Below are 12,792 nucleotides of genomic sequence, written 5' to 3' on the forward strand. Positions count from 1 at the left end.
TTGATGCAAGGAATGATTGCACGTGTTGTGGTAGTTGTATAAAATAAACTAGTACTAAAGGTGATAATGTGGAGAATGAGTGTGTGTGCTGTGATGATTGTGACAAAAAAAACTGGGTTAGAAGCAAAAATAAATGAACCAAACTGACTAGGAGGTTGCATGAAAATCGAGTCCTCTGATACAGATGTAGCAGATATTAATCCTGCCGCATTTTTGTCTTCTAACCTAGGATTGATGGGCCCTTGTGTTGGCCTCTTACGATGATGTTGCCTACTTCTCTTTAAAGCCGGCAATAGATGCGAGTTGCAATTATGCCTGAACCAACCCATGTAACCCAAAGATATCGTCAACTCCGGTGTGAGAAATAGTTCACACGTTAGCAAGAAATCGCACCTACGCTCCCATATCTCGATATACTTCTTATGGAATGTTGGCCAATCTTTATCGAGTCTCCCTCGCAAGTCTATCTTGTGCAGGTCATTGAGTTCCTGGGGCTGCAGCGGAATATGTTGTGTACACCCAAACTGTCGCATGACTTGGTCGGATTTGTGCATTTTGACCATTACAAAATGACCAATAAAACTTTGACGTGCTAGATGTTGCAATTAGCCAAAAATCTGGCTGGGATGCATTCTTGAATCCTTGAATCCGCATATAACATCCATACAAACTACATTATGAATTTATAATTTTTAGAACATGCGTAATATCTAATTTCAAGTGCTAGAATACATATTATATAACTTTGAAATTCATAAACTAACCTCCTCTTCGGTTTCCTGATCTAGAGCCAGTTGGATATCCTCGGGCTTGATCGGTATACCGTTGTGTCTCGCGATGTTGTTCCACCTTTTCAAATAATATGTTATTTCAAAATTACAACAATGAAAATTAAAAACGGTAATGATATTGTGGAATGAATTTTACCATATGATGAGTGAGAATTCATAAGGGAGTACCATTCGGGGGTGTAAAAATGGTAGTCGATACCATGCCTACGATTGGAGAAAGATCATACATTTACCGGTTTTAAATTTATCTGATATCATCACTCGACACATTTTTCGGTACATTATCACTAGCACTGCTGACCCTCAACTAAGTCATCTCGATTCCTTCAAGTCGGTTAGTAGTAGTAGCCACCTCAAATGTACCAGATTGCGAGATTTATCTGGCATTAGCAGACCACCGATCAACCTCTAGATGAATGCACGCGCGAATTGTTCCTTTTCAACATCGCTCGTTGAAGCCTTAATAGTTTGGAAGTTGTCCTCTAACCGTCTCATCTCGATCCGGCTACCCCTAAACTTGTTCGACAGCTTCCCTAGTAGTTGCTTGCATGTTACAATCCAATCGGCACTAATGACATCCCATTAATCAGTAGACCAAGTTTTAAACTGACGTCCTCGAGTGTAATTGTACACTCGTCGCAGGGAAGATGGAACATGTACGTCTCCGGTCTCCATCTATCGACCAAAGCACTAATGAGTGGGGGATCCAATTTAGTCCCCTCGAGCATACGAGTCACATATAAAAAGCCGCATCTCATAAGTGTCTATGAATGACCTCCGGTTCACATTTACTTAAGTTGTTTATGTACGTCTCCAAAATCCGATCTTCGAGCTGAGTATATAAATATAAAAAAATAATAATCTAAGCAACATAATAATTAAATATTTGAATTTAAATAATTTAATAAATTTTCTTACCATTTGTAATTGAACGTCGGAGATATGCTTCTCATCCAAATGAATAAGTTGATTTGCCATTTAAAATTTATAAGAAAAAATAAAATCGAAAAGAATAAAATTTAAAAAAAAATAGAGGATTGAAAATTAGAAATTGAAAATTAAAACTTGAAGATTAAAAATATAAAATTGGAAATTGGGGGTTAAAGATTGAAGATTGAGAATATAAGAAGGAAGAATGAGTATGGAGTATTTGGTTGAAAAGAATGAAGGTTGGAGGGGTTTATATAGGAATTTTTATGGCTATTGGAGCCTTACTAGCCGTTAGAAAAGTTATCATTGAAAGGAAAATGTGTCTTATAGGGTGCATTTTTACTGATGTGGCAGTGAAAGTGCGCTTTGTAGGACGCGTTTTTATTCTCTCTCTTGAAAATGCATCCTATAGGGCACATTTTGCTTTCTTTCTCCAAAAACAACGTAGATCAATAATTTTAAGAAATTCAGTCTAATTTTTAAAATAATGTTTTTTCAGCATATTTATATAAATTAACCCTAATATATACCTTGTTCGAAATTTTATATTTAATTGTTTTAACTAAATTTAAGGAAAAACAATACCTTAATTATATATTATAGCTTCTTTTAAAATCAGCTTAACGTATAATAGTCATTAATTATTCCCTAACTTCGTACCTAAAGTGTTTTTTTTTTACTAAAACTTACCTAAAGTGAGCTACGGAACAATACTAACTAAAAATGAAAAAAAAAAGAGTCAAAATGATAGGCAAAAATAGCCTTTATAGCATATGATGAATTCCTTTATTATTACTTTAAAATCTAAAATTATTATATTTACTCTAATAATTTATTTATTATTACTTTAATTATGGTTATAATTATAATTACAATTATGGTTGGTTATGCAATCACTTTTCATAAATTATTATAATTATGATTTATAATTTTATTTATCATTATATATTTACTTATTAATATATAAATTATGATAAAAAAGTACTAATTGTATAATGATTTTATGAAAATTTGAGACTAAAAATGTTAAAGGAATTAAACTTGTTAAAATAAAACAAATCCTATAACAAGGACAATTTAGTAACATGGGTTTTAAGTAATCATACATTTCGTCAACCAAACAGAGTAATGTAACACAGCTTTTAATTTTACATTCTTGTAATCTTATCACGAAACGTAATCGTACCTTCCATAAACGAAACCAAATGTGCATCTATGAGGTTTAAAGTTTGAATTTCCTTGCTACAGTTATAAGTAATTAAGCACTAGTACAAAAGAAAAAAGGTAAGGAATAATAATACAGTATTATTAACTATTCCATAGGGAAGGAGTAAATCAAGATATGAGCATGTGTTTATTTGGATATGTAAAAAAGAAAGGGCATAGAGATACATTAGCTAAAGATGGATGGGTTTGAAAAGAGGTGTATAAACATGCATCTGACTTAAGATATGTTCAAAATTGTCGGTAGGGTTATGTATAGGATGAGTGTGTATTCCTTCGTAAGTCGTCACTACGATACTTTGATCCTTGCTTAGACGTTGGACTTGCTTTTTTACATTGCATCCTTGATGTGTGCACCGATAGTAGCTTCTGTACATAACAAAAATCATGCATTAACACCAGTTCATATATTACATCAAATTGTAGTTTGACATCTATTGGGATTAAGAGGAATGGCTTGGTGATCAATTGGAGAAGGAACACCATTGGTTTCCTAGGTTGCATGGAATATTTTGAAGACCACTTAATTAAATAAAAATAACTAATAAAATGTAAAATAGTTGTGTTGTTCCAAAAATATAAAAATAAAATTGCAGGGATTTTGTTTTTCTAAGATAAACTCTTTCAAATTTGAATATCATATTTTCTTTAAAATATAAAAATAACAAAATAACATCAACAATATTTATAATATGGAATTAATAAATAAAACATACTTTACGTTTATTATGATTTTTATAAAATGAAACCAAAGCTTTTATTGAATATTTCATACATTGAATTGGCTGTAAATGATTGGAAAAATTATGGAAAAGTAAAAAAAAAAATGATCAAGTTAAAATTTCTTTAAAAATATTATAGTAATAATACATATCTGAATAAAAGGGCATCCATATTAACTAACACATAAAATGTCTAACAATGTACATTTGATTTAAGTAAATTATGCAAAAATACATTAAACTAGTTCAATTAATTATATATCAAAATTAAATTATTCAAATTCAAGTATGAAATATAAAATAAAAAACAAATTAATTTAATAATATGACCAAATTGCGTCAAACCATCACTGCATCTAAGGCTCAATTGAACAAATCAAAACATGTTCATGTTGCTAGATAAAATTTTAATAAATAAACATAATATGAAATGTCAAGTTTAATTTTCTTAAATGCAGTAAAAGCCTTGTTTTAATTTCTTATTCTAAGTTATAAATACCTAATAACTGTTTATACATTCATCCTCACTAACTAAATATGAAATCATAGTTATTTTATTCTCTAAAATCTTGTCAAATTTAGCTCTACAATATATGTGGATAGTATTTGGTATCTTGATAATGTATTTTCTTTTAATTTCACAAGTAAATTTACAAATGTTCATGTCTCTATTTTATTAAAATATTTTTTCATATTTTACTAAACTTATTATATATGTGTATATATGTAACCCTAGGCAAATACTCTAAAAGCGTATGCATTTTCATCTTTTGTAGGTCCATTAAAGGATAACACTGGTTACGAATTTTAAAGTTGCTTTATACCTAAGACGATGATTGAACTCTTGACCACTAATTAAGATAAGAGAGACCCTTACTATCTCATCTAACCCATACATATTATATAACTTTTAATTACTTCAGTGTGAAAAGATTTGATATGTGGATAATAATGGTGGGTCTATAATGTTTGAAAACATTTTTTTCTCCAAAATATACTCTATACAAACTTTATACTATATGCATAAAGATCATAATCACCCTTTGAATAATGGGGAAATGCATCATACAATGGGAAAAAATAATAAGGGAGATAATATTAGTAAAACAAACCTTGGGAATTTGCTGTTCTTAACAGCTTTTTGCCCATATTTCCTCCAGCGATATCCGTCTTCAAGTATATCAACTTCACTCCTTGTTTGAAAGGCATATCTAGGCTTCCTAATCATCTTTTCCTTCTTTTTATCAGTAGCAGCTGATGATTTTAAGTGATAATCAGCTTCAGACCCAACAAAGCTCCCATTCTGATCAACAGGTTCCTTCACTTCTGCAGCTTTCTTGACGAACTTCTGATCTGTCTTCAAATCCATCAACCCATTTGAACTATTCCCATGAAAATTGTTGAAAACATGAGGACTAGTAGGTGCCATAATGTTTGTTGTGAAGGGATCATAAGCTGCTGATGATGCCGGGGAAGAGATAGGAAAGAACATCTGATATTTATTCTCCATTTAATGGAATTAAACCCTCTGCCTATATTAACAGACAACAACACAAAAAGAATGAGAAGATCAAACAAAGTCTACAGCAAAAGAAGAGGCGGCTTAGCTTAGCTTAGGTTGAAAAGGCTTTCCAAATTCGTTCAACGGATTTAATAGGAGTTAAAAGGTGTCGTAGACGGCACGGGAATTCTTTTTCCAAGGTAAAGAAAATTAGTGAGCTCCATTAGCGGATTTGACTAGGAAAATTTGGGCGGCCTCATCATTAACCTCAATAACCACTAACTTTTAGTTCATTTATATATTAAATTTTGTAGTTTTAGTTATGACTTCAATTTAAACTTATTAAGTACAAAAAAACAACCTTATTTTAGTTTATTTTGATTCAAAATTGAAAAATATAAAGACTAAAATGATAAAATGAAAATAATAGTTATGCATTATGTAGGACTAATAATATAATTTGAACTGCTCCTACATGAATCAAGACTAAAATTCAAAATTTAAAGTATAAAACTTACTCAAATTTTGCTTTATTCTTTCGCAAATGTAAAAAGTTTAAACAAATAACACGTGATTACTACTTTGTTTTTATAAGGTGGAGCTGATTAATCAATGTTTTAATTGTTATTTTAGGAAAAAATTCAAAGTAACGTGTCAATTTTCTTCTTCCCGTTGTTAGTTAATAATTTTATTTAATTTACTTTTTATTATATTACATAGTTAATTATATTTTGATTTTATTTATATATGTGTGTGCCTCATTTCTTATGAATGATCGTCGTCAGTGATCTGTTATTTAGTACCAATGGATTTCATTGTTTAATGTTTTGGGCTTAGTAAAAGTTGTATTAAAAATCAATAAAAGTTGGACTGTTTTCTTCATTCAGTTATATATATTATATATACATGATAATTAATTTTTTAATAAAATTGAGAATGTCTTTAAAATATATGCATTTTTAATTCATGTGTGATTGACCGTAAAAACGCTTCCTTCCATACGACAGCTTTATTGTTTATATACAATGTATTAATTAAGATGGGTGAATGTACAAATTTTCATTTAATTTGAAAGAAAGATAAATTGGATGAATATGGACATTCAATAGTTCTGATTAGGATCTCGATTGAAGTGGCTGGATATGATTCCCGCCAAATCAATATAGATAGATCCGAAATATATTTATATTGTTGATTAAAAAAAAGATGTTATTGATTATACATCTTAAAATATGTACTTTTAGTCTCGTGCGTTCATTCTACCATAATCCATAGGGATCATAATACCATGTATCATATGGGTACATGAATCTCATAAAGCATGCTATTGGTTTTTATGCATTTAGTCATCCATAATATGTTAAGTGCATGCATTATGACTCTCCTTTTTGATTCTCGTTAAAACGATTCAAGAAAAAAATTTCCAAGTATTTAACGCATTTCACACACGAACATCTTAAAAATTGAATTCACTTTTATTCAAAAGCTCATGTGTGTAGAAACAGTTTAGATTAATATATTTAATCTCATTATCTATGTAGCCACCTTTGATTTGTGAAATGTGCGCTGCATTATCCTCATGCAATATGATTGGTTTGTCATTTCTGAAAAGCAATCCACATGCTTTTCTAATATGTTGAATCATGGTCCTTGACCCCACACATTCACAACTTGTTCCATTAAAAGCCAATACTTTTGCTCGATTTGATGAGGTAGCAATGATTATTCGATTTATAGTTTACCATCACAACATGCGAAAATGTAGTTGGTTTAAGAATGATCAGAAAGGTATCCTGCATTACCAAACCTCCTTAATTCTAATTTTACTCCATTTAGGCCATATCAAATTTGCCATAGACGCCAATCCCATGTCTTTGTGTTAGTGTATAACTAAAGCTTGTTACTAAATAGTTGTTCTACTTCATTTAAATTTAGATTTATTGTAGATTGAGAAATAAATTTTATATTTTTATAAACATATATTTTTTAAATTTCAAAATGATAATATAAAAAGTTAATATTTTATATATTTTTTAAAATATAATAGCTTTTAAATTTATATATATGTATTAAGAATATTTTAATTAGAGCTTCCCACATGTCATGATATGAGGTTGTCATGTATCATCATTTAATTTGTTGCCAATGCTACATTATCAAATTGTAATCGCATTATTATTGAGACATCAAAATATGTGACGAAATCCATATTTAAGTACTAATTAAATCCAAAAACATTAAGATATCAACTAATAAATACAAGTAGCAGAGAAAATATATATTAGCCATAAAAATTTTAATGCTTTATCAAATAATTACTAAATTTTTAAAACTCTTTGAGTCTTTTGAGTGAAGATGTATATATATACTCTCTCTTTTCAAATTGAGGTTAGATAATAGAAGATTATAAGTTTATGGGTAAACTACATTATTAGCTATTAAATTATAGGTAAATTTTATTTTAATCATTTAACTAAAAAAATTACAATTTAATCATTGAATTTTTGAAATTGTTTTTTTTTGGTCATAACCATTAAATGACACTTTTTAGTTGATATAATCACAATTTAAATCCTCAATGTTTATACTTTCTATCAAATTGACTTTGATTATATATAAAATGATAAAAAATATAATTTTTTTTAAATTTAGAAAATTCTAAAATTAAAATAAAAGTAGGTAACAATTTTCAGAAATAGAGAAAATTAGTTTTAACTCTCCTAATTTTCTCTCTGTATTATCTATATAGAAATATCCAATACCTATTCTCTAAAATATAGAAAAGAATAAAAATACTAAGCAAAATGATTAGTTTTGCTTTCTTTCTTTTTACCTCTTTTGTTTCTTGACATAGATTTTTGTTATAAGAAAAGAAAAATTTAGAATATAATTTGTTTTTATAGTATGAGTTTTGGAAAATATTTTAAATGAATTGAAAATTTGAATTGAGTCGAATTTTTTTTGGCTAAAAAATGACATTAAAGTCAATTTTACAAACCTCTGTAACATTAGTTCTAGATGTTCTTCATGGGCATGGAACTTGACTTAAAGATATTACAATTTGATTTCAAGAAATACTGAGGAAGCATGCAATGATCTAGCTTTTCTTTTTCTAGTTTTGTTTTGTTTTAAATTGTTATTAGATTCTATTGAATGATTTTATTTATTTCTCATGCATATTAGTTTTTCAATGACAATATTTTTGAGATTTTATTTTTTATAATTTTTCTATAAAATTTCTATTTTAAATATTTTTGAGTTTTTTATAATTTTATATAGAATCGAGATCAATTTCAAAGAAAATATAAAATTTAAGGACTAAAATGTTATTATACCTACTAGAAAAGTGTCACTTAACAATCGAGTGACCAGAAAACCAATTTCGAAAACTTTAATGATCAAATTGTAGGTTTTTACTTAAGTGACCAAAATGAAAATTTACCCATAATTTAATTTCTAATGACGTAGTTTACCTAAATTTATTTATATAGTTTCAGAAAAAACCATGCACGCAAGTAGAAAAAGAAGAAGCATCTTTGGCATTTTTTGGCTTAATACATTATTTGATGCTTGAGTTTGATAATTTTGATGTAATACTTATAGTTTTTTGGTTCAATGTAGTATTTGTATTTGAAAAAGTTACATATTTTGTTACTTAAAATAATGTTAAATTAATTCAAGTTTTAGGATTTATTTGATGAAATTTAATTGCTAATATCACTAGATCTGAATTTTTATAATTTTGTTAATAAAATAATTTTAATTGAAAGTTTGTTTAATTTTATGTTTAATTTGTTAAATGCAATTTGATGGCTGTGTCTTTTTCAGGTTGTACTGATTATAATTTTTATAAGAATTGGATGAAAGTTAATTACTAATATTGTTAGTTAATTATATTTTTTATCAAATCAACTAATCTTGAAACTCAATTTAAACACGATCATTATTTCAAGTAACAAAATGTATAACTTTTTCAACTAAAAATATCATATTGGAGGAAAAAAACATAAATATCACATTAAAATGACAAAATCAATGAGGTATATTTTTCCAAAAGAGAAATTACTTATCGATAATGTAAGAGGTGATAAGCCAAGGAAATGAGTAACACTCAAAACATGTCTATTGACATTTTTAAAAATAATTACTAAAAATTCCTAAAATAATTATTTAAAATTATAAAAATAAATAATTTTAAATATTATTATTTAAAATTCACATCTAGATGAGCCTAGACAAATGGTTCTCTAAGTTCATCCGAATTTGGGCAACTTCTTATCTAAGTCATCATAAATGTGTTTTTAGTTAATTACTAAATTTTTAAAAAATTATGCAAAATTATTGATAATTATAAGAATTTATAAAATTATTAAATTTTTAAAATATATTAAAATGTTTAAATAATTAATTTTAAAAATTATTTAATTTTTAGGATTTCTTTTATTTTAAAAATATTTGTTAATGTTGTATCATGATGTACACATGGCAGCCATATGTCTTCGTATAAGTGGCATGTCAACCATTTAAGCAAAATTTAACGGTCAAACTTGGTCAACATTAACGGAGAGGATTAGTTAATTAATTTTTCATCTTTAAGGGCTCAATTGGGAGCTAAATTTGGTTGAGGGTGTTGAGGATTAGTTAATTAATTTTACATCTATTACAAATCGCCATACATTTTATTGCTACCAAGATGAATAGACAAGTTACTACTGTGAGCTTCCTATAAAATCTTCTGAACAAGACAGAATTTCTCGGAACACAAATTCTGTCTTTGAAATACAAACTATCATCAGAACCAACATGAAAATCTGAATCAGGTGTTGTCTCGATCTGTTTCCGTTTAGAAATCAAAACATCATCACATTTTGGAGTTTCACAAATTTATTGCAAAAAGGTCAGTCTAGCTTTTAATTCAGCTAAAATCAAACCATCATCAATCAATGTTAACTGTGTTCAAAGATTGCAAAGGAAATGGAGATTTTCTACTCAATGCATTAGCAACGACATTAGCCTTTCCCGAATGGTAACCAATGATCAAGTCATAGTCTTTCAATAACTCGAGCTATCTGCGCTGTCTCAAATTCAAATATTTTTGCGACATCAAATACTTCAGGATTTTATGATCCGTGAAGATATGACATTTTTCTCCATATAAATGGTGTCACCAAATCTTTAAGGAAAATACAATCACTGCAAGCTCTAAATCATGTCGAATAATTCTTTTTGCGCGGTTTCAACTGTCTAAAATCATACGCTATCACTTTGCCCTCTTGCATCAAAACACAGCCCAAACTATTCAATGAAGCATCACTAAAAATTACAAATTCTTTACTAGGCTCTGGCTGAACTAACACCGGTGCCTCGGTTAACAATGGTTTCAATTGATTAAAGCTTTGTTGACATTTCTCGGACCATTCGAATTTAACATATTTTTGCAACAATCTCGTCAATGGTGTAGCAATTATCGAAATCCCTTGACAAATCTTCTGTAATATCTGGCTAAACCCAAAAAATTTCTAACCTCAGATACATTTCTCGGACGTTTCTAATCTAATAAACTCTAATGCCATCGGTGGATACATGTCCCAAAAATTCGACTTCTCGAAGCCAGAACTCACACTTGCTAAACTTAGCGAACAATTTTTTTTCTCTTAAAGTTTGCAAAATAATTCTCAAATGGCATGCTCTGTCTCATCTCGTGAATAGATTAGAATATCATCAATAAACACAACAACAAATCTGTCTAAAAACAATCTGAATATTATGTTCATCAAGTCCATAAATACAACAGGTGCATTAGTCAAACCAAATGGCATCACAAGAAACTCATAATGTCCGTACTTGGTTCTGAACTCAATCTTCAGCACATTTGAGTCTTTAACTCGTAACTGATAATAACCAGAACGAAAATCAATCTTTGAGAATACCATCGCACCTTTCAATTGATCAAACAGATCCTCTATACGTAGCAATGGATACTTGTTCTTGATTGTGACTTTGTTGAGCTGTCTATAACCTATACATAGTTGCATGTATCTGTTCTTTTTCTTAACAAATAACAGAGGAGCACCCCAAGGAGAAAAGCTGGGTCAAGCAAAACCCCTATCTGTTAATTCTTGCACCTATGCTTTCAACTCTTTCAATTTAGTATGTGACATTCTGTAAGAAGCTATTGATATCGGAGATGTTCCCAACATTAACTCAATCACAAATTCAACCTCCCTGATTGGTGGTAACCCTGGTAATTCCTCTGAAAACACATTTGTGTGCTCACATAGTAATGGAACTGATTCTAGCTTCAATTCGACTTCACAGCCTTTTCTAACATATTTTTGTGCCTACATAGTCGATATAACATTATATACACTATCTAGTATACCTGACTCAATTCGAAGCTTTTCACCATTCTGACATTTCAACACAATATGCTTTCATCTACAATTCACAACAGCATTATGCAGAGTTAACCAGTCCATACCCAAAATCACGTCAAACTCACCAAAGGGTAGTAACCCTGAATGATCAAAGGACAATTTTTAACAAACTTTATCAACTAATACATACTAACCTAGAAGATTCATTACTTTAACCAAAAACTCAGTAGACTCAAAAGACAACTTCTTATCTGACACTAAAGTCGTGCATACATATAAATGTGTTGACCCCAGGTCAATCAAAGCAGTAACAGTAGTATCAAAGATAAAAAATGTACCAGTAATAACATTTGGCACTGAAGCTTTCTCTCGAGCATGGATCGCATAAGCTCTAGCCGACGCTTGTGTCTCAAATCTCACAGCAAAGTCCTTTGTCCCACTACGGCTATTACCTGCATTTTTAGTGTTTTGAGGTAGTCTCCCTCCTGCAGCTGTATTGCTCGGTCGAGTAGTCTGAACCTTCTCTTTGTTTGGCCTTTCCAGGCAATCTCTAAGATAATGTTCATATGAACCACATTTAAAACATGACCCGTCTTTTAATCTACATTCACTAAAGTGTCGTCGATTACATTGCTGACATTCAGGCTTGTTGTTTCTAACATTGCCTATACTTGCTATAGACGTAGCCTAAGGTTTCGAGCTTGCATGTTGTTTTCCTCTATCTTTACCTGAATAACCCATTGAAGCTGATGAACGACCATGATATTCTTTCGCCTTCTTTGACGACGATTGGTATGACTTTTTCGCTGATCTCTTTCCTGAATCATGATCCTCATAATTGACTTTTCTCTTTGCTTTACTCAGTTCTTCGACTTTGTGAGCTCTGTCAACCAGAACTAAATTTTTTTTTAATTCAAAGATCCTGACTAAGAACTTATGTCTTCGTTTAACCCGTCTTCATACCGTGTGCACATAGCAACATCTGTTGGTATAAATTCTCGGGCATATTTACTCAGTCGAACAAATTCTCTCTCGTATTCAGATATTGTCATCTGACCTTGTTTCAACTCAAGAAACTCTTTACGTTTCTTATGAAGCAATCTCTGGCTCACATATTTCTTTTAAAATTAAGTCTGGAATCCTAATCTATTAGATCTCTCGGCATAACCGCAATTAAGGAGTTCACCACTGATAAGCCCAGTCTTTCAACAATGATATAACACATTTCAAACATTCTACCGAAGTAC

General features: G+C 29.8%; 1 protein-coding gene across 2 annotated transcripts; it reads right to left on the reverse strand.

The window, feature by feature from the left end:
• Positions 1-592: 592 nt before the first annotated feature.
• On the reverse strand, positions 593-5,386 carry LOC105779260 (probable WRKY transcription factor 75). 2 transcript variants are annotated; one of them, XM_012603026.2, is made up of 3 exons: positions 4,780-5,386; positions 765-849; positions 593-670 (listed from the first exon to the last, which is right to left on the reverse strand). In XM_012603026.2, the coding sequence occupies exons 1-3, from the start codon at positions 5,175-5,177 to the stop codon at positions 593-595; spliced, it is 561 nt and encodes a 186-aa protein (XP_012458480.1). In that variant the 5' UTR covers positions 5,178-5,386. The 2 variants fall into 2 exon arrangements, with proteins under 2 accessions (XP_012458480.1, XP_012458479.1); XM_012603025.2 differs by lacking the exons at positions 593-670; positions 765-849 and adding an exon at positions 2,772-3,314 and having other exon boundaries at positions 4,780-5,372.
• Between the last annotated feature and the right edge of the window lie 7,406 nt (positions 5,387-12,792).

The sequence above is a fragment of the Gossypium raimondii genome, chromosome 4, assembly GCF_025698545.1.
Source record: "Gossypium raimondii isolate GPD5lz chromosome 4, ASM2569854v1, whole genome shotgun sequence".
NCBI classification, from domain to species: Eukaryota; Viridiplantae; Streptophyta; class Magnoliopsida; order Malvales; family Malvaceae; genus Gossypium; species Gossypium raimondii.